Consider the following 27,031-nt stretch of genomic DNA (forward strand, 5'->3'; position numbering starts at 1 on the left):
CACAATCAGTACCCTGTTCCTGCCTTCTCTCCATATCCGTTGACTCCGCTATCTTTAAGAGCTCTATCTAACTCTCTTGTGAAAGCATGCAGAGAATTGGCCTCCACTGCCTTCTGAGGCAGAGAATTCCACAGATTCACACTCTGGGTGAAGTTTTTCCTCATGTCCGTTCTAAATGGTCTACGCCTTATTCTTAAACAGTGGCAGACAAAAGTGCTGGAGAAACTCAGCAGGTGAGGCAGCATCTATGGAGCGAAGGAAATATGCAAAGTTTCGGGCTGAAACCCTTCTTCAGACCCTTAAACAGTGGCCCCTGGTTCTGGACTCCCCCAACATCTGGAACATTTTGTGTGTATCTTTGGTGTAAACCAGCATCTGCAGTTCCTCCCTACACATGTTGCCTGTGCAATTCCCTCCACAGATGCTGCCTGTCCCGCTGAGTTACTCCAGCACCTTTGTCAGGGAGTAACAGTGTTGTCAGGGAGGGAGGGAGGGGGAGTTTGGAACGCGAGCCCGGGAGAGGGCGCATAGCGGGGGCGCGCGCCAGTGGCAGGGACGGGGCGCGGGAGCGCGCACAGGCTGCAGGCGCGGGAGCGCGCGGGGACGAGCCCGGGGGAGGCGGGAGCGCGCACTGGGGAGGCTGCAGCCGGCGCTTGTGCTTGTGCTTGTGCTGCGCTCTGTGTGTGTGGTTTTTGACTGGAGATGCCTGCCTCAAAGTTCAGTCCCGGCTGCTGCAACCTCCTCTCGCCAGCAGGCAGGTATTAGGGAGGAGAGCGGGAGAGAAGAAGAGAGAGGAGAGAAGAGAGAGAGAAGGAGGGGAGAGCAGAGAAGGAGAGAAGAGTGTAGGGAAGGGGAGGAAGAGCAGATTGGAGAGAGGAGGAGAGGAGAGGAGGAGAGAAGAGGGAGAGAAGGAGGGGAGGGGAGAGCAGAGCTGAGAAGATAGTAGGGAAGGGGAGGCCAGAGGGGAGAGGAGGGAGAAGGAGAGGGGAGGGGAGAGAGAAGAGAGCGGAGGGGAGAGAAGGATAGAGCGGAGGGGAGGGGAGAGGAGAGGAGAGAGAGAAGAGGGAGAGAAGGAGAGCAGAGGGAAGAGCAGAGAAGGGGAGAAGAGAGTAAGGGAGGGCAGAGGGGAGAGAAGAGGAGGAGATAGCAGAGAAGGGGAGAGAGAAGGGAAGAGCAGAGGGGAGGGAGAGGAGAGAAGGGGAGGGGAGAGGAGAGGGGAGAGAGAAGGGGAGGAGAGGGGAGAGGAGAGGGGAGGAGGGAGAGAGAAGGGGAGAGGAGAGCAGAGAAAGAGAGAGGAGAGAAAGGGCAACCCCTTTCCAGCATCGCCCCATATGTGCCCGGAGTGTGTGTGTAGCACCTGGGTACATGCACTCCCTCCCCTTCCCTCCCCGCCGGGCTGCAGGCAGTGCAAGTGAGTAAGGGTTATTCATTCATACCGTACGGACGGACGCCAAGGCATGGAGGGGAAACTGGAGGACCTGCCGGAGAAAGATGCCTCTGAGAGTTCGTCCGATACTCTGTCGGAGGGCGGGCAAGAAGACCTCGGCGCCGGGGAAGAAGACAGCGAGTGCTCGCAGAGGGGCAAAGGGAATGGCCCAGAGGGGAACAGCAGCGACGAGGAAACGCTGGACAGGGACGAGGAAAGTGAACGAGTAGGTAACATTTTAATCCCTGCTTTTAAAATTTATTTTGAATACATATTTCCCCCCCTTGTATGATCAACACCATACTTGCTTGTAAATGATGCTGCCTTCACACTCAGCCAACACCCAGAGAGTTGTGAATCTGTGGAATTATCTGCCACAGAAGGCCGTTTTCAAGGGATTATTAGATTGAGCTCTTAGAGCTAAAGGGAATCAGGTGATATGGGGAGAAGGCAGGAACGGGGTACTGAGTGTGGATGATCAGCCATGATCACATTGAATGGCGGTGCTGGCTCGAAGGGCCGAATGGCCTACTCCTGCACCTATTTTTCTATGTTCTATGATCTATGAAGGGCCGAATGGCCTCCTGCACCTATTTTCTATGCCTTTTAGTTTTGCATTGGGTGTCATCAGTGGATTTACAGAAGGTGACCCCAACTTTAGACAGGTGTGGGAAGGAACTGCAGATGCTGGTTTACACCGAAGATCGACACAAAATGCAGATGTCCCGCTGAGTTACTCCAGCGTTTCGTGTCCAACTCTAGTCTGAAGAAGGGTCTCGACCCCGAAACGCCACCCGTTCCTTCTCTCCAGAGATGCTGCCTGTCCCGCTGAGTTTAACTCCAGCATTTTGTGTCTCTCTTCGGTTTAAACCAGCACCTGCAGTTCCTTCCTGCGCCTTTAGATGCATTCGGCTGTGTATGCAGTGTGCTTTACTGGTGTTTGGTTTGGTTTGTACTAGTTGTTGGAAACAGTCAGGTGGGCGATAAGTTTGGAGACTAAACAAATGCACGGATTGCAGCACCGTCACATGATGCATGAAGAGAGTCTGCATTATCTTACCCAAAAAAAAGCAAAATAAAAGCCAGCAGATGCTGGAAATTTAAAATAAAAGCAAGACGCTGTAAATACTAAAGATGGAACATACACTTTGTACAGACACAAAGTGCTTGAGTTGTTCAAAATGTCGTGATGCAGCGTGACCCACTGTGTTTTACTCCAGCAATTTGTGTCTTTTTATTTGTAAATCAGTATGTCGAACAGTACAGCAAAGGAACAGGCCCTTCAGCCCACATTCTAAATGGCATGGGATATGCAGAACAGCACAGAAACAGGCTCTTCTTGGTTCTTGGTTTCTTGGTCCTCCAAAATATTCCAACTGGAATTTAAACTGGAGGTGGTGAAGGGAGGGATGCAATGTCAGTGTTGAACATGATGCCAAATTAATCGAATCCCCTCTGCTTGCACATAATGCATTTCCTGTGCGTCAATGTACCTATCCAAAAGCCTCTTAAACACCACGATCGTATTTGCCTCACCACCCATGGTAGCACATATCAGAGACCCACCCCTCTGTGTGTAAAAAGAAAAGTTTGCCCCACTCTTAGAGTCATAGAGTGATATAGCCAGGGCCACAGTTTAAGAATAAGGGGTAAGCCATTTAGAACGGAGATGAGGAAACACTTTTTCACACAGAGTTGTGAGTCTGTGGAATTCTCTGCCTCAGAGGGCGGTGGAGGCCGGTTCTCTGGATACTTTCAAGAGAGAGCTAGATAGGGCTCTTAAAGATAGCGGAGTCAGGGGATATGAGGAGAAGGCAGGAACGGGGTACTGATTGGGGATGATCAGCCATGATCACATTGAATGGTGGCTGGCTCGAAGGGCCAAATGGCCTACTCCTGCACCTATTGTCTAACATGTTCCAGCTACACTAGTCCCACCTGCCTGCATTTGGTCCATATCGCTCCAAACCTGTCCTTGCATGTACCTGTCGCACTGCTTCTTAAATGTTGAGATAGTTCCAGCCTCAACTACCTCCTCTGGTAGTTTGTTCCATACACCCACCAGCCTTTGTGTGAAAATGTTAGCCCTCAGATTCATATTAAATCTTTTCCCCTTCACCTTAAACCTATGTCCTCTGGTCCTCAATTTACCTACTCTGGGCAAGAGACTGTGCATCTCCCCAATTTATTCCTCTCATGATCTTATACACCTCTATAAGGTCACCCCTCATCCTTCTGCGCTCCAAGGAATAGAGTCCCAGCCTGCTGTCCAGATCCAGGGACCGCAGTTTATGAATAAGGGGTAAGCCATTTAGAACGGAGATGGGTAAATACTTTTTCACATAGAGAGTTGTGAGTGTGGAATTCTCTGCCTCAGAGGGTGGTGGAAGCCGGTTCTCTGGATGCTTTCAAGAGAGAGTTGGATAGGGCTCTTAAAGATAGCGGAGTCGGGGGATATGGGGAGAAGGCAGGAACGGGGTATATGATTGGGGATGATCAGCCATGATCACATTGAATGGTGGCGCTGGCTCAAAGGGCCGAATGGCCTCCTCCTGCACCTATTGTCTATTGTCAACCTCTGCCTACAGCTCAAACCTAGTCCTGGCAACATCCTCGTAATTCTTCTCCGCACCCTTTCCAGCTTGACGACATCTTTCCTGCTTACTCGGAAACCTCAACTCTTGTTTATCTTGCTCCCGTGGATGTCTGATGACGTGATTAATATTTCCAGCATTAATTATATTGGGGATATATTGGTTTTGGTTGACTGCCATATAGGTGCCAGCCCTTCACTTTCATGACTCAGATTAGAAGATTAAGTGGAGACAGACACAAATGCTGGAGTAACTCGTCAAGAGTGTTTTATTGTCATGTGTCCCAGATAGAACAATGAAATTCTTGCTTGCTGCAGCACAACACAATATGTAAACATAGTACATAACGACAGAAAAAAATAGTTCAGTGTGTGTATGTACACATGCACACATACACAATAAATAATATATAGTGCAATGATAATAATAAGTCTATTGTAGTTCAGAGCTTATTTGACGTTGTGTTTAATAGCCTGATGGCTGTAGGGAAGCAGCTATTCCTGAACCTGGACGTTAGTTTTCAGGCTCCTGTACCTTCTTCCCGATGGCAGTGGTGAAATTTGATTTTGATTTGATTTAATTTATTGTCGTTGTCTTCAATGAAGAGACAACAAAATTATTTTTCCCTTACAGTCATACAAAAAAATAAATTAATAAAAACACAAAACACAGAACACAGTAGTCCAGTGTGTGACCGGGATGGTGTGGGTCTCTGATGATGCTGGCTGCCTTTTTGAGGCAGCGACTTTGATAAATCCCTTCGATGGTGGGGAGGTCAGAGCCGGTGATGGACTGGGCAGTGGTCACAACTTTTTGCAGTCTGAGGCAGCATCTCTGGAGAGAAGGAACGGGTGCCAGTTTGGATCGAGACCCTTTTTCAGACTGAGAGTCGGGGGAGAGGGAAATCGAGAGAATAGATAATTGTTAGCTAGGGGGAAGTTGACAACGAGGCATGCAATGTAAAATGTAATCAGGTGGACAGTCAGACTGGTCGGAGAACCAGGAGACTAAGATTAAGTGCGTTGGACAATAGGGCCAGACACATTTTGCAAATTCAGCTGTCTTGGGACATTTTGGCTGGGCATTCTGAAGCGCTTCTGTTCTATGCAATGTGACCTTATCATCCCATCAATTCCAGACAATGAATGGCATTGTGAGGTTGCATATGTGTAGGTTTACTCTGATTTGTTTTTACAATGCAATACTGAAAATGAAACACAAAGGTGATAAAGTTAAATGATTATGAGTGTTCCACCCAAACCTTTTGTAGCTTTTTCAGTGATCTATCGACTCTTGATGGCTAATCTATTGACGGCTAATGACTCTTGACTCTATTGATGTTTCCTTTTTTGGATCTGAAGCTTTTTAGTTTAGAGATACAACGCAGAAACAGGCCCTTCGGCCCTCCGAGTCCGCGCCGACCAGCGATCCCCGCACATTAACACCACCCTACATACACACACACACACGAGGGACAATTTTACATTGATACCAAACCAATTAACCTACAAACCAGTACGTCTTTGGAGTGCGGGAGGAAATCTTGGAGTAACCCGCGCAGATCACGGGGAGAACGTACAAACTCCCCGTGCAAAGGGCGCAAAAGTATTCAATATAGTTTGTGTCTATCGTCAGTGTGAACCAGCATCTGCAGTTCCTTCCTATACAAATAGTCCATCTGCTTGTGGCAGTTTGCAACTTGCAGCTTATCTTTGTCGCAGGTTAATTTTAAGCTGCAGTGACAGCAGATGCCATTCAATGTACTATTATTTTGACAGTAAGTTTTGACTTGCCCTGTTATCTGCTATAACTTTCATAGCGTATGGTCTGGAACTGTTGTATTAATTTTCCTGCAGCAACTGAGGAGAAACTTGGGAAATTTGTGAGGAAAAGGAACAAATGTGGTCATTGAGATAACAAGAGCAAAATGCAGGCAGAAAGCAAAAATGTGAACCTGCTGCAAATAGCAGGCCTTCGTTAGACTGAGGAGTTTAGAGATAGAGCGGGAAAATAGGCCCATCGCCCACTGAGTCCATGCCGACCAGCGATCATCCGCTATACTAAATAAGTAAGTTTATTGGCCAAGTATTCACATACAAGGAATTTGCCTTGGTGCTCCGCCCACAAGTAACAACATGACATACAATGACAGTTACGAATGACTCTGAAAACACTAAGCATTAATAATAATAAAACATTAATGATAAGACACCATTGATCAAGCATGTGAACCAACAAAATACCAGATCAAAGGGAGGCTACAGATTTTTGGCTGTTGAGTAGAGCAACTACTCGTGGATAAAAACTGTTTTTATGTCTGGCTGTGGCAGCTTTGACAATCCGGAGTCGTCTTCCAGAAGGAAGTGATTCAAAGAGTTTGTGGCCAGGGTGAGAGGGGTCAGAGATGATCTTGCCCGCTCGCTTCCTGGCCCTTGCAGTGTAGAGTTCATCAGTGGAGGGAAGGTTGCAGCCAATAAACTTCTAACACTATATTACTCACACTAGAGATAATTTACAATATTTACCGAAGCCAATTAACCTGCAAACCTGCACGTCTTTGGATTGTGGGAGGAAACCGGAGCACCCGGAGAAAACCCACATGGTCACAGAGAAAACGTACAAACTCCGTATAGACCGCACCCGTAGTCAGGATCGAACCCGTGTCACTGACGCTGTAAGGCAGCAACTCTACCGCAGCGCCACCGTGCCACCGTTCATGGTCAGATCAAGAACCCTGCACTTAAAACAACTGGGACTTGAAAATGGCACCAAACTGGTGACTGTGGGAACTGTCTCAGTGTACTATGGCTATATACCTGTACTATATCTGCGATGATTATCTAACATGTGTAGATGTTTCATTAAATGCTTTTATGTCTACTAGTAGTCGTGCCTACTATGTTCTGTTGTGCTGAAGCAGAGCAAGAATTTCATTGTCCTATCAGGGACACATGACAATAAACTCTCTTGAATCTTGAATCTTGAAATGTTTATGAATAGTGTTACTTTACTGAACTGTACACAAAAATGAATTTCACTGTGCCTCGGTACACGTGACCTTTAGCTTAGTTTAGAGATACAGCGCGGAAACAGGCCCTTCGGCCCACCAGGTCCGTGCCGACCAGCGATCCCCGCACATTAGCACGGTTGCGCAGCGGTAGAGTTGCTGCCGTACAGCACCAGAGACCCGGGTTTGATCCTGACTAAGGGTTATGTCTGTAGGGAGTTTGTACGTTCTCCCCGTGACCCACGTGAGTTTTCTCCAGGCGCTCTGCTTCCCCCCCACACTCCAAAGACGTAGAGGTTTGTAGGTTAATTGGCTCGGTAAAATTGTCCCTAGTGTGTGCCGGATAGTGTTATAATGTGCGGGGATCGCTGGTCGGCGCGGACTCGGTGGGCCGAAGGGCCTGTTTCCGCGCTGTATCTCTAAACTAAACTAAATAATGTACCATTGAACCATTCTTCTTCTTCTTGTGAATGAAGCCTAAACCAAAGGAATAGTTAGATCTCAAGCCGGGTGTTGAGCAGCCTGGTTGTTGGCTCTGCGTCAATGTCTGCCGGGCCCTGAGCTCCATTTGGTGGGTGGTAGAGCGGGCACCCAGAGATGACATGGTTGGCCGTCTGTTGTTCTGCTCTGCACTGATGGACACAGAGATAGAAACATGGAAACATAAAAAATAGGTGCAGGAGTAGGCCATTTGGCCCATCGAGCCTGCACCGCCATTCAATATGATCATGGCTGATCATCCAACTCAGTATCCTGTACCTGCCTTCTCTCCATACCCCCTGATCCCTTTAGCCACAAGGGCCACATCTAACTCCCTCTTAAATATAGTGACTGAACTGGCCTCAACTACTTTCTGTGGCAGAGAATTCCAGAGATTCACCACTCTCTGCGTGAAAAATGGTCTTCTCATCTCGGTCCTAAAAGACTTCCCCCTTATCCTTAAACTGTGACCCCTTGTTCTGGACTTCCCCAACATCGGGAACAATCTTCCTGCATCTAGCCTGTCCAACCCCTTAAGAATTTTGTAAGTTTCTATAAGATCCCTCCTCAATCTTCTAAATTCTAACGAGTACAAGATAAGTTATGGTAAGGTGTGAAAAGGAGACATCAACGGAGATGGTGTTTTAAGGAAAATTTGAACCATTAAATCGACACGATACTGCAGGAGCATGCTCAGTCTTGTTGCCTGTCTTGCTTTCTATCCACAATAGTAACTCCATTGTTTAACCAATTCATAATAGGAATGGGTGGTGCTATTGAAGAGGCACAGAGAGCTGGAGTATCAGCGGAGAGGCATTTGCTGTCTTTTAATTAGGTCAGTTAATTCCCACTCCGGCTTGATGTGCAGTCAGAGCAAGGAGCCTTGGTGGAGACGAAACCTGGAGCTCGTCCTTTGATCAGATTGCCAGACATGAGATGCAATCTGGCTATCGCAGGTTGTGAAATATTAAATATTTGCCCAGATGAGAGATTCAATGTAGTAACAGCTTTGAGCCTTAAATTATACCCACCGCTTGTTATCAGTTGTGCCAGTGATATCAACGCTTGTGTTCACTCCCTTGTCAATTATTGTCTGCCGCCATCATTTACAGTTTTACTATTCCATACACACCGTTGTCAGTTCTGTTTCTGTATTTCGTGTGCAGACCATTGCTGCACTGAAATAATTATTTCTGCATATGTGCTAGGCTGAGCTCTAGTCTTTTTGTGTGGAGAGGAACTGCAGGTGCTGTTTTACCCCCGAAGAAAGACACAAAATGCTGGAGTAACTCAGCGGGACGGGCAGCATCACTGGAGAAAGGAAAATGGGTGACGTTTCGGGTCGGGTGACCTTCTTCAGACTGAGAGTCAGGGGAGAGGTAGAGACACAGAGATAAGGGACGGTAAGGTGTGAAAACGAGACATCAAAGCAGATGGTGTTTAAATGGAAAATTTATAATATCTCCTTTGATGTCTCATTTTCACCCCCCCCTTCCTTATCTCTGTCTCTCTCTCTCCCCTGATTCTCAGTCTGAAGAAGGGTCCTGACCAGAAATGTCACCTATTCCTTCTCTCCAGAGATGCTGCTTGTCCCGCTGAGTTACTCCAGCATTTGTGTCTATTTCGAGTCTTTTTGCTCACCTTGCCCTTTTCGATGACCATTACACCTTTTCCTTAAAAAGACACACACACACACCATGGTGAGATACAAGAAATTGCAGATGCTGGTTTACAGATAAAAAAGACACAAAGTGCTGGAGTAACTCAGTGGGTCAGGCAGCATCTCTGGAGAACATGGATAGATGACCTTTCAAGTCCATCTTCAGTCTGAAGAATAGACCGGACCTGAAATGTCACCTTCCCATGTTCTCCTGCGATGCTGCCTGACCTGCTGAGTTACTCCAGCACACTGTGTATTTTTTTCTGAACCAGCATTGCGGTTCCTTGTATCTCACCGTGGCGTGTCTTTTTACGGAAATGGTGTAAATGTCACCCAAGTATCTGTTTGATTATATTGGTATTTCTGGCCACGCCGGAGTTCAAGAGCCCCGGCCGCAAGGGGCAAATTCGACCCACCGATCGGTGCAAAAGTCCCGATGAGGTTGAGATCGGCCGCCTCACCTGGCCTAGACGCCACATTTTCGGGGGGGGGGACTTCCGAGGGGGGGGGGGGGGGGGGGGGGGGGGGGGGATTTTAAGCATGCTCATGTAATTTTTTCCGGATTAAAGGCAGTAGTTGAGGCAGGGCCTATCCTGACATTTAAGAAACAGCTAGACAGGTACATGGATAGGACAGGTTTGGTGGGATGTGGGCCAAATGCAGGCAGGTGGGACTAGTGTAGCTGGGACATGTTGGCCGGTGTGGGCAAGTTGGGCTGTAGGGCCTGTTTCCGCACTGTATGACTGTATGACTCTAAAGATACAACGTGGAAACAAGCCCTTCGGCCCACTGAGTCCGCACCAACCAGCGTTCCCCGCACATTAACACTACCTTGCACTGGGGACAATTTTTACATTCATACCAAGACAATCGGCCTAGAAACCTGTACGTCTTTGAAGTACCTGTACGTCTTTGAAGTACCTGTTCGTCTGGGAGGAAACTGAGAAAACCCACGCACGGGGAGAACGTACAAACTCTGTACAGACAGCGCCCGTAGTCAGGATCGAACCCAGGTCTCTGACGCTGTGAAGCAGCAAGTCTACCGCTGCGCCACCACGACGCCCTCCAGCATTACTCCGTTATACATTTTTGTAACTAGTCTGATTAAAGGTAGTCCAAGATATGACTCAATGTTTATACCTTCGCTGCATGATATTCCTTTGCCAAATCATTTGTTTTTCCATCATTCCAGTAGATATGTTTCTAAATAAATCTGATGGAAATTTATTATATACGTGATAATCTAGTGAAGGGAATTGAGATGCACGTCTTAACTCTGCACTCAGTTGGCTAGGTCCTCATGAGCATGTGGAGATGCAGAAAAGAAGAAAAGTCGCAAAATGCTGGGGTAACTCAGCGGGACGGGCAGCATCTCTGGAGAGAAGGAATGGGTGCTTTTTTTTCGGGTCGAGAGCCTTCTTCAGATCCGACCCGTGACATTTCGCTCTCTCCAGAGATGCTGCCTGCCCCGCTGAGTCCCCATTGCTTTTCCCCAGAGATGCTGCCTGTCCCGCTGAGTTACCCCAACATTTTGTGTCTATCTTCGGTTTAAATCAGCCTCTGCAGATGGGTTTCGACCCGAAACATCACCCATTCCTTCTCTTCAGCGATGCTGCCTGTCCTGCTGAGTTACTCCAGCTTTTTGTGTCTATGGTCTGCAGATCCTTCCTGCACAAAGAAGAGAAGGCTGTGGTGGGGGAGGTGGAGGGAAGGCACGCACGCTGGTAGGATTTGGTGCTTCAGATTTGAAACTTGTCAGTGGAGAAACGCTGATATTCCATCCACATCTGTCTAGTGCAGCCGAGCTCCTTTCAAATGGTAATTAGTGCTTTTCCACCATTGATTCATTCTGTTTGATGTAACTCTCAACACATTTCAAGGTAATCCAACCTATAGGCACTCTATTCCTGATGATTATATTAATGTCATGTGGCACTTGAGTGAAATATCCCTATTAGCACCTCAGGATTTAGAGCGATGAATTCTATTTTGAGAGGAATTGTTTATGTCAGAGCTTCTCCCATTGTACAGTTGTCCATTTCTATATATCATTTATTATTTTCGAGCCTGTTCCTAACAAGATATTTTATTATTTAAAAAAAGAGACGCCGAGTACTGGAGTAACTCAGCGGGTCAGGCAGCATCTCTGGAGAACGTGGATAGGTGACGTTTCACAGAGTGCTGGAGTAACTCAGCGGGTCAGGCAGCAGCATCTCTGGAGAACATGGATAGGTGACGTTTCACAGAGTGTTGGAGTAACTCAGCGGGTCAGGCAGCTTTTTCTTTTTCCATGAGTAGTAGCTCTACTCAATAACCAAAAATCTTTTATTTAATTCACATGTTTAATCATTAATGTTTTATTATTAATGTTTAATGTTTTATGTGTCATTCCTAACTGTCACTGTATGTCCTTGTCACTTGCGGGCGGAGCACCAAGGCAAATTCCTTGTATGTAAATATACTTCGCCAATAAACTTATTCATTCATTCATTCTTCTTGTCGCCCTTCGGTCTGAAGAAGGATCCCGACCGGAAATGTCGCCTATCCACATTCTCTCGAGATGCTGCCTGACCCGCTGAGTTACTCCAGCACTCTGTGAAACGTCACCTGTCCATGTTCTCTAGAGATGCTGCCTGACCCGCTGAGTTACTCCAGCACTCTGTGAAACGTCACCTATCCACATTCTCCAGAGATGCTGCCAAACCCGCTGAATTACTCCAGCACTCTGTGAAACGTCACCTGTCCATGTTCTCCAGAGATGCTGCCTGACCCGCTGAATTACTCCAGCACTTTGTATCCTTTCTGTACACCAGCATCTGCAGTTATTTGTTTCAACAAGATTTTGAAATAACCACAATCTCCCGCTTGCCAAACACTTTAACTCCCCTTCCCATTCCCACACTGACCTTTCTGTCCTAGATCTCCCTCACTGTCAGAGTGAGGACACATGTAAACTGGAGGAACAGCATCTCATATTTCACTTGGGCAGCTTACACCCCAGTGGTATGTATATTGATTTCTCTGATTTCAATTGACCCTTGCATCCCCTCTCTCTCCATCCCTCCCCCACCCTAGTCGTACTGCCAGTTCCATTGTTCATATCCCTTTGTTATCACCCCTTCCACAGCCAACAATGGACCATTGTGGGCTCCACCTCTCCTTGGTCATTGCTGCCGGCATTAATTTCTTCCGAATGTTTTCGTACCTCGAGTATCCCTCTCCCCTGACTCTCAGTCTGAAGAAGGGTCTCGACCAAAAACGTGGCTTTTATCCAAAGATGTCGCCTGACCCGCTGAGTTACTCCAGGATTTTGTGTCTATCTTCATTGAAATAACTTTACACTTGTGTAGGATGCAGATGCTGGTTTAAACAAGAGTCAAGAGTCAAGTCAAGAGAGTTTTATTGTCATTTGTCCCAGATAGGACAATTAAATTCTTACTTGCTGCAGCACAACAGAGTATGTAAACATAATACAGAACGGGAGATAAAAGTTCAGTGTGTCTATAGACCATGGACCGTATAAACACAATAAATAACTGATAAAGTGCAATAGTAATAATAGACTAGACTGAAATGTTGTTCAGAACTTACTGATGTCGTGTTTAATAGCCTGATGGCTGTGGGGAAGCAGCTGTTCCTGAACCTGGATGTAACAGATTTCAGGCTCCTATACCTTCTTCCCGATGGCAACGGAGAGGTGAGTGTGTGACCAGGATGAACACTAAATGCTGGAGTAACTTAAAGCCCTGTCCCACTGTACGAGGTAATTCAAGAGCTCTCCCGAGTTTAAAAAAACATCAAACTTGTGGTAAGCACATAGAATGAACGTAGCGGGTACGTCGGAGCTCGGGGACGCTAACGGCAGGTACTCGGGGAAACGCGGTAAGCTCGTAAAGACTCGTGAAGATTTTTCAACAACATGGACATGTTGAAAAATGTCCACGAGAGCCCCGAGTACCTACGAGCATTGGACATTACCGTAAATGTCCAAGTTCGAATCAGGGCAAAACTCGGGAGAACTCTTGAATGAACTCGTGCAGTGGGACAGGGCTATTAGCGGGACAGGCTGAGTTACTCCAGCATTTTGTGTCTATCTTAACTTTACACTTTGTTAAGCCCCTGTCCCATGATGCAAGTTTACCCAAGAGCTCTCCCGAGTTTACAAAAAACAAAACAAACTCGTGGTACTTCATCACGAGTATTATTTTACTCTTGGAAATTTTTCACACTGTTGAAAAAACTTCATGAGTTTCCGCGTTTCCCGAATACCTGCCGTGGACGTTACGAGCCGCTACGAGACATCCACGAGCTCTGACGTACCAGCTACGTACATTCTATGTACTTACCACAAGTTTTTTTTAAACTCGGGAGAGCTCTTGGGTAAAGTCGCATCGTGGGACAGGAGCTTTAGCCACTGTTGCTTGAAGACTCTGGGCCGGGCATAGTTGGTTGGAGGTTGGAGGGCACTGTTTGGGATGATGGAATTTCTTCACCCCCCCTCTCTTTGATTTTGTAACACATCTTCCAGTTCCTTAAGCATCTTCTGCACTGGAAGACAAGACATCTGCATTATTTATGCATTTTTCCAGATCTGCGTCATGTCACCCTCAAAGGAATTAAGTTTTATGATTTTCTCCACTTGCTCAGACTCCTAGGACTGGAATGATCTTTTTTTTTAATGCTTTATTTCATCGACCTTCAGGCAGAGACTGGGGAAAATCTGGCTTCACCAGGATGCACAGAAGATCCAAACTGTGTTTTGATTTGCATTGAAAGCTTTCAGCATTGGGTTTGGGCACAGAAGCATCACCAAGAGCTACACAGGTATATTTTTCCTTAGGCGGGTCTAAACTGCTCAGTGCTGCAGCTGGTAGTGCCACAGCCTTGCAGCACCGGAGACCCGGGTTCGATCCTGATCTCTGGCCCTGTCGTTGTTGAGTTTGCACGTTCTCCCTGTGACCAGACGGGCTTCCTCTGGGTGCTCCGGTTTCACTGATAGGAGTAGAATTCTGCCATTCGGCCCATCAAGTCTACTCCGCCATTCAATCATGGCAGATCTATCTCTCCCTCCTAACTCCATTCTCCTGCCTTCTCCACATAACCTCAGACACTCGTGTTAATCACACAGCCACCCACATCCCAAAGACGTGTGGGTTCATGGATTAAATGGCCTCTGTAAAATTGCCCCCAATGTGTATGTGTTTACAGATGCTGGAAAAATCGAAGGTAGACAAAAATGCTGGAGAAACTCAGCGGGTGAGACAGCGTCTATGGAGCGAAGGAATAGGCAACGTTTCGGGTCGAGATCCTTCTTCTGAATTATGTGAGGGGGGGGGGGGGCTGGAAGAAGAAAGGAAGAGGCGGAGACAGTAGGCTGTGGGAGAGCAGGGAAGGGGAGGGGAAGGAGGGAGAAAGCAAGGACTACCTGAAATTGGAGAAGTTAATGTTCATACCGCTGGGGCGTAAACTACCCAAGTGAAATATGAGGTGCTGCTCCTCCAATTTGCAGTGGGCCTCACTCTGGCCATGGAGGAGGCCCAGGACAGAAAGGTCGGATTTGGAATGGGAAGGGGAGTAGAAGCTGAGCACCCGGGAGATCAGTTGGTTTGTGTTGGGAATGGATGTGGAAGTGGTATAATCTAGAACTAGTGTGAATGGCTGATCAATGCTCGGAATGGGCTCGATGGGCCGAAGGGCCCTGTTTACATGCCGTATCTCAATGATATTTAATTAAATCAACAATAAATATGCAGAGGCAAATATATTGCACATTTTAGTTTAGTTTAGAGACTCAACACGGAAACAGGACCTTCGGCCCATCGAGTCCATGCCGACCAGTGATCCCCGCACACTAACACTATCCTACACATAATCGGGACAATTTGCAATTTTACCAAAGCAATTAGCCGACAAACCTGCACGTCTTTCGAATGCGTACTTGAAATCTAGACGCCGCGACAATGAGGAAATTCTGACATATCTTGCCTTTACACTTTCTTTACACTTCCATCACCAAAGACATCGTCCCCACGTTCCACAGGATCCTTGACACTTTATTGGGGTGACAAAAAAAGAGACAAAGTCCAGGAGTAACTCGACGGGTCAGGCAGCATCTCTGGAGGACATCAATTGGCAACATTTTGGATCGGGACCCTTCTTTGGTCTCCCAACCCGCCCACGAGTTCACTTGGACGTTCTCTGAACTTTAGTACTTTCTGGGGGTGATTGAGCAGAGAACTGGGGTGGGAGATTGCAACCTTCACGTGGTCCGCCCTGTTTCAACGAATGCAATCAACCTGCCGTGCACAATCAAATAAGATCAAATAGAACAAGTTGTCCTCTACAACTTTAGGCTGTGCACGCCACATGCAAGTAGAAGAAGAAGGAGAGAACTCATTACCCCTTCCTGCAGCACTAACTTACCTTGTAAAATCCCCTCCCCCCTCCCCACACCCCATTCCCCCCCCCTCCCCTCAACTAAAATCTCTTTCTACTTGTATTACCAGCTTCCCCACCCCCCGTAGATGAACACAAAAAACTGGAATAAATCAGCTGGTCAGACAGCGTCTCTGGAGAAAAGCATTGGGTGATGTTTCAGGTCGAGACTTCCCACCCCCACTACTATAATCTGTCAGAAGAAGGGTCCCGGCCCGAATTGTTACCTGTCCACGCCCTCCAGAGATGCTGCCTGACCCGCTGAGTTAAGGGCCTGTCCCACATTTACGACCTCTGCCGAGTTTGCCCTTGACTCATACTCGCAGCATAGTCGTCACGAGGTCGTAGGTAGGTTGTAGCAGGCCATGATGCTAGTCGTAGGTACTCGTGGCATCAAGTAGGTTGGGGCGTTTTTTCTAGCATGATGAAAAATGTCCACGAGTAAAATAAATGGTGGTGAATTAGGTGGTGAAAGTGGGACAGGGCCGTTACTCCAGCACTTTGTGTTTTGCTCAAGATTCCAGCGGCTGCAGTTTCTTGTGTCGTCATTTGATATTGAACTCCAATTAGAATGCTTCAAGTAAATAATATCATTTAAAATGTATCTTGGTGTCAAGTTAAAGTTATTTATGTCATGAATTTATTTTAGTGAAAATTAGAATCAAAATAATTAAAAATATCAATGTGTGAAGGAAGTGCAGATGCTGGTTTACACCGAAGATAGACACAAGATGCTGGAGGAGCTCAGTGGTAACACTATCCTAAACCCACTGGGGACAATTTGACATTTATACCAGTCTAATTAACCTACAAACCTGTACGTCTATGGAGCGTGGGAGGAAACCGAAGATCTCGGAGAAAACCATCGCAGGTCACGGGGAGAACGTACAAACTCCGTACAGACAGCACCCGTAGTCGGGATCAAACCCGGGTCTCTGGCGCTGTGAGGCAGCATCTCCGCCGTGCTGTTACTCCAGCTTTTTATATCTATCTTTGGTAAAAACATAAGTGGGCTGTTTGTCTGCTTGTACCTGTTCTGCATTTCAATAGGATCATAGATGAAGTTTTACTGGAACATTAATTTTCAGAACTAATTCCATATCCCTTGATATCTAAAAATCTATTGAAGTTGGAATTACAAAATACTGTAGATGCTGGGTATTTGGAATACCAAAGACAGACATCGTTAGGCAGGTCATGTAGTATCTGTAATGGTTCAGGCTGCTGTGCCCTTTAAATATTAGTCCAGACTGTCACCTCTATTGTTCTTTACAAAGGATTCTGTGTGGCATGATACATAAATGTGAGGTTATCCATTTTGGTGGCAAAAACAGGAAAGCAGACTATTATCTAAATGGTGGCCGACTAGCAAAAGGGGAGATGCAGCGAGACCTGGGTGTAATGGTACACCAGTCATTGAAAGTGGGCATGCAGGTGCAGCAGGCAGTGAAGAAAGCGAATGGTATGTTAGCTTTCATAGCAAAAGGATTTGAGTATAGGAGCAGGGAGGCTCTACTGCAGTTGTACAGGGTCTTGGTGAGACCACACCTGGAGTATTGCGTACAGTTTTGGTCTCCAAATCTGAGGAAGGACATTATTGCCATAGAGGGAGTGCAGAGAAGGTTCACCAGACTGATTCCTGGGATGTCAGGACTGTCTTATGAAGAAAGACTGGATAGACTTGGTTTATACTCTCTAGAATTTAGGAGATTGAGAGGGGATCTTATAGAAACTTACAAAATTCTTAAGGGGTTGGACAGGCTAGATGCAGGAAGATTGCTCCCGATGTTGGGGAAGTCCAGGACAAGGGGTCACAGCTTAAGGATAAGGGGGAAATCCTTTAAAACCGAGATGAGAAGAACTTTTTTCACACAGAGAGTGGTGAATCTCTGGAACTCCCTGCCACAGAGGGTAGTCGAGGCCAGTTCATTGGCTATATTTAAGAGGGAGTTAGATGTGGCCCTTGTGGCTAAGGGGATCAGAGGGTATGGAGAGAAGGCAGGTATGGGATACTGAGTTGGATGATCAGCCATGATCATATTGAATGGCGGTGCAGGCTCGAAGGGCCGAATGGCCTACTCCTGCACCTAATTTCTATGTTTCTATGTTTCTATGACCTAACAATACATACAGAGGGGCTCAAAAACACTAGGGTGAGAAATAGGTTTGTTCTTTAGAGCCTTGAGAGAGATACAGTTGAAACGGGCCCTTCTGCCCACTGAGTCCACACTGACCATCGATTGCCCTCGTACACCAGCACTATCCTACACACTGGGGATAATTTGCAATTTGCAATTTACAGAAGTCCATCAACTTAAAAACCTGTACGTCTTTGGAGTGTGGGAGGAAACCAGAGCACCCGGAGAAAACCCACAAGGTCACGAGGAGAACGTACAAAACTCTGTGCATACAGCACATGTCGTCAGGGTTGAACCTGGGTCTCTGGCACCGTGAGGCAGCAACTCTGCCACTGCGCCACTCTGCTGCCCGTGAGATGGTGGGTGACACAATGAGGGACTTGCGGTCGCTGATGTTACTATTGACATGTAGCGTGTTTTCTTTGGAGTCTTAAGAGAGGGATAGTGTGGAAATGATTCAGGATAGCACTTTGCAAATCCATGACAACCAAAAAGGTCAGCACAGGAGCACAGTGGTAGAGTTGCTGCCTCACAGCGCCAGAAAACCAGGTTCAATCCTGACTATGGGTGCTGTCTGTACGGAGTTTGTACGTTCTTCCTGTGACAGCGTGGATTTTCTCCGCGAGCTCTGGTTTCCTCCCACACTCCAAAGACGTACAGGTTCATAGGCTACTTGGCTTGGTATAATTGTAAATTGTCCCTAGTGTGTGTGGGATAGTGTTAGTGTGCAGGGATCGCTGGTTGGCGTGGACTCCGTGGGCCGAGGGGTCTGTTTCCACTCTGTATCTCTAAACTAAACTAAACTAAACATGAAACCGGATAGGTGGATGATATTCCATCGCGCTCCGGAGTTGTCCATTGTTGATGGAAGATTCTGAAATTAGGAAGAGATCCATTTACTGCAGGATACGCTGTCTCTGATTTGGTCTTGTTACCAGTGTCCTTGAGTGGCTGCATCATTCAATATTCTTGCTATTGAGGGAGTGCAGCGTAGGTTTACAAGGTTAATTCCCGGGATGGCGGGGACTGACATATGCTGAGAGAATGGAGCAGCTGGGCTTGTACACTCTGGAGTTTAGAAGGAGGAGAGGGTATCGCATTGAAACATATAAGATTATTAAGGGTTTGGACACGCCAGAGGCAGGAAACATGTTCCCGATGTTGGGGGAGTCCAGAATCAGGGGCCACAGTTTAAGAATAAGGAGTAAGCCATTTAGAACGGAGACGAGGAAACACTTTTTCTCATGGAGAGTGGTGAGTCTGTGGAATTCTCTACCTCAGAGGGTGGTGGAGGCCGGCTCTCTGGATGCTTTCAAGAGGGAGCTAGATAGGGCTCTTAAAAATAGCAGAGTCAGGGGATATGGGGAGAAGGCAGGAACGGGGTACTGATTGGGGATGATCAGCCATGATCACATTGAATGGTGGTGCTGGCTCGAAGGGCCGAATGGCCTACTCCTGCACCTATTATCTATTGTCTATTGTCTATTGTCAAACTCTGGTTGTCGGTGAATTTGGTCGACCAGAAACATGACCCATTCCTTCTCTCTAGATGTGTTGCCTGTCCCGCTGAGTTACACCAGCCTTTTGTGTCTCTCTTCCCAGGAGTGCTAGCCCGGCCTCTGCTCTCAACTCACGAGTGTCAAAGGCATGTATGGGTATTGTTCAGAGACATTTAAAAGCATTATGACAATAATAAATCAACACCAATATGCAGTTTTAGTGTTTTAGTTTAGTTTAGAGTGCGGAAACAGGCCCTTCGGCCCACCGAACCCGCGCCGACCAGCAATCCACACACACTAACACTATCCGACACATACTAGGGACCAAGTTTATTAATCTGCAAGCCTGTACGTCTTTGGAGCGTGGGAGGAAACCAAAGAATCCAACAGGTCACGGGGAGAACATACTTACAGACAGCACCCATAGTCAGCATCGAACCGGGGTCCCTTGCGCTGCAATGGGCCTGTCCCACTTAGGCGATTTTTTTAGGCAACTACAGGCGACTAGTTTGTCGCCACATGTTCGCCGGAAGTGGTCTCCTCAGTCGCGCAAAAAACTGTAGCGCCTTTCCGGTCGGCGCTAAATTTTCAACTCGTTGACCATTTTTCGGCGACAGCGGCTTTGACGCCAATGAGCGTAGCTTGACTTCTCCTGACATAGGTTGTCGCCGGTTTTTCGGCGACCTGCTGCGACCATGACAGTCACCTAAAAAAAGTAGGACAGGCCCATAAGGAAGCAATTATGCCACCGGGCCCTTATTAATGGGTTTTTTGTTATTAACATCATGAAATGATTCGGGATAGCAAACTTAGAATGGCCAAATGTTGTTCCAATAAATAGTGACATGACGGGCCCATCTGTGATACACGTCTGCGTTCCTGTATTCAGGATACTTGCCAGTGTAGGGGAAACTAATGTATAAGCTGTCTTAAATAACACAGCAGTCAAAGCTAATCTTAGCATGTAGTAGGTAACCTTGTACGAGGTGTATATATTTACAGCCATCCTTCCATCTGGCAGGCTGAACTATTTTAAATTGCTCAGCTGCTGAAGGGCAAATGATACGGCGGTTTCAATTTTAGTTTACCCCTGTGTTTACAGGAGTCCGGGCAATGGAAATTTGGCCTTGCGGAATTCAGAAATCGCGACCAAAAAAAAAAAAAACATGAGACGGGGTATAAAAATTTGCACGCACAAAATTGCCAGGGTGGCACGGTGGCGCAGCGGTAGAGTTGCTGCCTTGCAGCGTCAGAGCCCCGGGTCCCAGGTTCGATCCTGACTACGGGTGCTGTCTGTACGGAGTTTGGACGTTCTCCCCGTGACCTGCGTGGGTTTTCGCCGAGATCTTTGTTTTCCTCCCACACTCCAAAGACGTGCAGGTTTGTAGGTTAATTGGCTTGGTAAATGTAAAAATTGTCCCTAGTGGGTGTAGGATGGTGTTAATGTGTGGGGATCGCTGGTTGGCACTGACCCGGTGGGCCGAAGGGCCTGTTCCCGCGCTGTATCTAAACAAAACTGTCTAAGTATATTTTAAATGTTGTTACAGTTCCTTGCACATTGCCAGATTGCCATTTCAAAAATCCCCTTTTCAAAACAGTGAGGAAAAGGGATCATTTAAGTTAATTTACATAATTGGAGTTTGACTTGTATAGAAAGCATTCCGGTTCCTAATTGCTAGAGGTGGTTTATAAACAGATTGCGACTGTTCTCCCGGAATTAGATGCACCTGCAGTCTTCAGTAGTGTTATCAGGCTGAAACCAAGGAATTGAGATGATGTTGTTAACATTTCCATTGTAGATGTTCTATACAGGCGTACATGCAAAGGAGTGAATACTGAAGATGTACAAAAACAGCTGGAGTCACTCAGCGGGACGGACAGCGAAGGAGATAGGCAAAGTTTCGGACCGAAACGTTGCCTATCTCCTTCACTCCATAGATGCTGCTGCACCCGCTGAGTTTCTCCAGCATTTTTGTGTACCTTCGATTTTCCAGCATCTGCAGTTCCTTCTTAAACACATGTCCCTTCTCAAATGTTTCTGCTTTAAGGGGAGCAGGATTATCACCCTGCCTCCCCATGTGATAATCCCCCACCGCCATCTTGGAGAAGCTCCTCCAAGATTGATTAAAAGATACAACATGGAAACAGACCCTTCGGCCCACCGTGTCCACGCTGGCCAGCGGTCACCCGTTCATACGAGTTCCGTGTTTTCCCCACTTTCTCACCCTTTCCCAATGCACTAGGGGCAATTTACAGAGATCAATTAACCTGCAAACCCGCACGTCTTTGGGATGTGGTATGAAACCAGGGCACCCGGAGGAAACCCATGCGGTCCAATGTGGGAGAATGTCCAAACTCCGCATAGACAGCACCCGAGGCCAGGATCAAACCCATGTCTCTGGCGCTGTGAGACAGCGGCACCAGAAGCTGGTCCAGAACCAGGGGCCACAGTTTAAGAATAAGGGGTAAACCATTTAGAAAATAGATGAGGACATTTTTTTTCACACAGAGTTGTGAGTATGTAGAATTTTCTGCCTCAGGGGGCGGTGGAGGGCAGTCTCTGGATGCTTTCAAGAGAGATTTAGATAGAGCTCTTAAGGATAGCGGAGTCAGGGGATATGGGGAGAAGGCAGGAACAGGGCACTGATTGTGGATGATCAGCCATGATCACATTGAATGGCGGTGCTGGCTCGAAGGGACGAATGGCCTACTCCTGCCCCGCACAACTCCGCGCTTCTAAGTGGGACCGGCCCCGCGCGGCCATATGGTGCCCGTACTCCTCAAGCGACCACATTTGGTCAGCCCAAACGCATGCAATAATTATAATAATAATAATAATAATCTTTATTGTCATTGTACAAGACAACGAAATTTAGTTGGAGCCGTCCTCCAGCTGCACAGGAATATCAGTATAAAAATACGTTTAAAAAAGAACTATTAAAAAAATTAGACTATAAACATATAGGAGTATGGGCGGGTGTGTGAGAGAGAGGGGGGGGAATCAGTGTGGGAGGGGGATAGAGTTCAGTAGTGTCACAGCTCTATGGTAGAAGCTGTTTTTCAGTCTTGTCGTGCGGGCGCTCAGTGTCCTGTATCGTCTTCCTGAGGGCAGGAGGGTGAAGAGACAGTGTCCAGGGTGTGTGCTGTCTCTAATGATGCCCTTGACCCTCCGGATGCAGCGGGTCCGGTAGATGTCCTCCAGTCTGGGGAGCTGGGTGCCAGTGATCCTCTCAGCAATCTTAATGACGCGTTGGAGAGCTTTCCTGTTCTCTGCGGTGCAGCCAGAGTACCATACTGTGATGCAGTATGTGAGAACTGACTCGATGGCTGGCCAATCGCATGCAAGTGAGACAGGCCCTTTACTCAATCACATTCAATATGTGCCTAATGCTCTATAGTGCTAACCCTATCCAAATACCTCTGATATTACCACAGTCTATGGAATCCGGGGAGGTTCAGTGTCCCTGTACATAACTCTGAAGTGTTTTAAATAAACAGCATGGGTCACTTGCTGGTCAGAAGTTTAAATGTCATACAAAATGCATTGAAGAACACTGTACCATGTTGGAAACATATCACTCAGTTATGGCCCTGTCCCACGGTACAAGTTCATTCCAAGAGTTCTCCCGAGTTTGCCCCGATTTGAACTCGGAGATTTACGGTAATGGCCGCTCGTCGGTACTCGGGGCTCTCATGGACATTTTTCAACATGTTGAACAATCTTCACGAGTCTTCCCGAGCTTACCTGCCGTTAGCGAGTCTTCCCGAGTACCTGCCGTTAGAGTAGTGAGCCACTAAGAGACGTCCCCGAGCTCCGACGTACCCGCTACGTTCATTCTCCGTGCTTACCATGAGTTTGATTTTTTTTAAACTCGGGAGAGCTCTTGGAATGAACTTGCACCGTGGGACAGGGCCATTACAGCTTTAATTTTCATTTTGGTTTCTCTGGAGTGTCTGCTATGGAATATAATATTCTGCAGTCTTGTTTGTTTCTGTGAATGTGTATATTTAGATGGTGATGGTGAATAAATTTAGCTTCCATTTGGGTTCCTGATGTCAACTGTGTCAGCATGGCCTGTTGCTATTCCATCAGGGGGAGAGGACTGAGCTAATTGAAAGGAAGGATTGATTGAGTTGACCTTGAGACATTTGTAGGGGCGGTCAGTGTGCAGTACAAGAAAATGGCATGCACTGTATACATTCACGTGTGCGGCGATTATTCGGGCGCGGCACGGTAGAGTTGCTGCCTCACAGCGTCAGAGACCCCGGTTCGATCTTCACTACAGATGCTGTCTTTACGGCGTTTGCATGTTCTCCCCGTGACCGCGTGGGTTTTCTCCCCTGGTGCTCCGGTTTCCTCCCACACTCCAAAGACGTACAGGTTTGCAGGTTAATTGGCTTTGGTTAAATTGTCCTTGGTGTGTGTCGGATAGTGTTTGTGTACAGGGATCGCTGATCAACGCTGACTCGGTGGGCCGAAGGGCCTGTTTCCGCTCTGTATCTCAAAACTAAATCTATTCTCTCGAACTCCTGATTTATGCTCTGTAGAAATTGAAAAAGCTTTGGGGTGTCAGGAAATAGGTCATTTCCTGCAGAATTGCCACAGAGGGCTGTGGAGGCCAAGGCAGTGGATATTTTTAAGGCTGAGATAGATACATTCTTGATTAGTATGGATGACAGCGGTTAAATGGGGAGAAGGCAGGAGAATGGGGTTAGCTGGATCAGCAATGATTGAATAGCAGAGTAGACTTGATAGGCTAATTCTACTGTTCCTTATGACCTCAATCCATTGAATTGAATCTGTGCATTATGTTTAAAATGTGTCTGTTCCTCGACAGTTATTGGCATCAGCTGCATTTCATATTCCATTTTGGGTAAGAAGTTAAATATTTGTGAGTGGATGCCATTGAATACTTTTTTTTTAACTTCTGCCAATAAGATTCAGTTTACTTCACAATTTACGGCATAAACTAAATTCGTAGGAAGTTGACGAGCCCGTGCAAGTTTGTTGTCAAGTTTGTTGTCACATGCACTGGTGCAATGCAATGAAAATCTTGGAGACACAAGGAATTGCAGATGCTGGTTTACAAAAAAAAAAATTACAAAGTGCTGGAGTCACTCAGCGAGTCGGGCAGCATCTCTGGAGGACACTGATGGGCGATGTGTTGGGTCAGGACTGAAACGTTACCCATCCACATCCTTCAGAGATGCTGCCTGACCCACTGAGTTACTCCACCACTTTATTTTCCCCCAAGAAACCCTAAAGGGGCTGTCCCACTTGGGCGACCTAATTGGTGAGTTTAGAAGTGTTTCAGAGAGTTTGAAAAAATGTCATGTTGAAGACCTCCTAAAACTATGTAGAAGACTTCCTTCGACCTCCTTCGACTATGTTGAAGACCAGCTTCGACTAGCTACGACTAACTTCGGGAAAATTGGACACCGAATAGTGGAGAGTGAAGACGACCTCCCTTCGACCTTCCTTCGACTAACATGCTGACCTACTAAGACCTACTACAACCTACCACGACTAAACCTACGAGTAAAAAAAGTATCGATTTTTTTTCCATGGTGACCTTTTTTCACTCGCGGGCATTTTTCAACATGTTGAAAAATACGCCGCGACCTAGCTGAGGCCTTGAGTACACGGGGATTACTCTCGAGCATGAAGGAGAGTTACAAAGACTTCCTACGACCTCGTGTCGACCATGCTGCGAGTATGAGACGAGGGCAAACTCGCCAGAACTCGCGGATTAGGTCGCCCAAGTGGGACAGCCCCTTTAGTTGTAGTAGCATTGCAGGCACATACTCAGACACTACGACACAAAACATGCGTTGTACATAAATAATATCTAAATTATACACGTGAAAAATACACTGTGAAACAAGGTTGGAAGACTGTACGAATTCCATCTTTCGGAGTGTTTCAGTTCTGAGGCAGGTTTAGGTTTATGCAGGATATTTCAATAACCTGATGCTTGCAGGAAAGTAGCTGCAGGACTTCAAGCTTCTGTACCACCTGCCTAATGTTGGCAGTGAGATGAGGGCATGCCATGGATGGTGGGTATCTTTGAGGATGGTTGCCACCATCTTGAGGCAGACCTGACTCAGGAACTGTTTCTTCCCCTCTGTTATCGGGTACCTGAGCGGTCCTTCCATAAGCTAGGGCACTGTCCGATTCACCTCGAGCTCCATTGCGGACATTGGACTTTGTCTCTGGAACTGATGCGCTACAATACAGAGAACTATATCCTGCACTCTGCATCTTCCCCTTTGCTCTACCTAATGTATTTGAGTTTGACTTGATTGCAATTATTATACATAGTATTATCTTATCTGTTCGGATAGCATGCAAACCAAAACCGTTGTTTTCTCTGGAACTGATGCGGTACAAAGCTAAATCCTGCACTCTGTATCTTCCCCTTTTCCTCTACTTATTATATTTGAGTTTGGCTCGATTATATTTATATAAGAAAGAACTGCAGATGCTGGTAAATCGAAGGTAGACACAAAATGCCGCCTATTCCTTCTCTCCATAGATCCTGCCTCACCCGCTGAGTTGCTCCAGTTTCGGGTCGAGACCCTTCTTAATCCTTCTCTCCATAGATGCTGCCTCACTTGCCGAGTTGCTCAAGCATTTTGTGTCTACCTTATATTTATGTATAGTATAGTATTGTCTGATTTAATGGGATAATGTGCAAATCAGAGCTTTTTGCTGTACCTCGGTACACATGACAATAATAAACCTTAAGCCCATCATTCTATACTGTGTAAAATACACATACTGTTGACCTAACATCTTTGAAGGGATTGCGTTACAATATAATATAATTATAGGTGTAACATAAATATTGGGGTTAACACAATTGTTAATGTAAATATAGGTAACCTTCGCATTGTGGAGGCTACAATCTTAGACAATGGACCACATCACGAGTTTCTGTAATGTGAAGACTCATCATGTGTGCGCACTTGAAGAAATGTACGTGCAAGGCAGCTCCGTGGTTGAGTTGCTGCCTCACGGCGCCGGAGACCCGGGTTCAATCCTGACTACGGGCGCTGCCTGTATGGAGTTTGTACCTTCTCCCCGTGACCTGCGTGGGTTTTCCCCAGGTGCTCTGGTTTAGAAACATAGACACGTAGAAAAATAGATGCAGGAGGAGGCCATTCGGTCCTTCGAGCCAGCACCGCCATTCAATATGGTGATGGCTGATCATCTGAAATCAGTACCCCGTTCCTGCTTTTTCCCCATATCCCTTGATTCCTTTAGCCGTAAGAGCTAAATTGAACACTCTCTTGAAACCCACTCCGAAGATGAGCAGGTTTGTAGGTTAATTGGCTTCTGCAAATTGTCCTTTGTGTGCAGGATAGAACTAGCGTACGGGTGATCGCTGGTCGGTGTAGACTCGGTGGGCTGAAGGGCCTTTTTCCATTCTATATCTCAAAACTAAACTAAAACAAAAAAAAAGCAAGTTGCGGTAAACCAGAATTTTGCATTTGTATTTTTTTTATTTTCCACATAAATTCAGTCAAAGAAAGGGTCTGATGGATGTGTCTGTTATGTTATGGGCCTGTCCCACTTAGGCGACTGCAAGGGACTAATTTTAATGGAATTCACCTACGACACCTGGCGACAACCTACGACAGCACCTACTCAACCTGCGACATTCTACGGCAACCGACGACAGCAAAAATTGTCGCACTGTCGCCGAATTTTGCGGCAGTCGCCCAAAAAATCACCTAAGTGGGACAGGCCCATTTCTTTCAATGTTGAACTAATTAGAAACTACCATTT

At 46.7% G+C, this 27,031-nt stretch overlaps 1 protein-coding gene across 1 annotated transcript in view; it reads left to right on the plus strand.

Moving 5' to 3' along the window:
* Positions 1–1,222: 1,222 nt before the first annotated feature.
* Positions 1,223–27,031, plus strand: part of mast4 (microtubule associated serine/threonine kinase family member 4) — a 369,378-nt gene continuing 343,569 nt past the window's right edge. The window contains exon 1 of the mRNA XM_033018827.1: positions 1,223–1,652. Within this exon, the coding sequence (XP_032874718.1) occupies positions 1,458–1,652 (195 nt within the window). The 5' untranslated portion in view covers positions 1,223–1,457. The remainder of the gene's footprint in view (positions 1,653–27,031) is intronic.

Source organism: Amblyraja radiata, chromosome 3 (genome assembly GCF_010909765.2).
Source record: "Amblyraja radiata isolate CabotCenter1 chromosome 3, sAmbRad1.1.pri, whole genome shotgun sequence".
Taxonomy (NCBI): Eukaryota; Metazoa; Chordata; class Chondrichthyes; order Rajiformes; family Rajidae; genus Amblyraja; species Amblyraja radiata.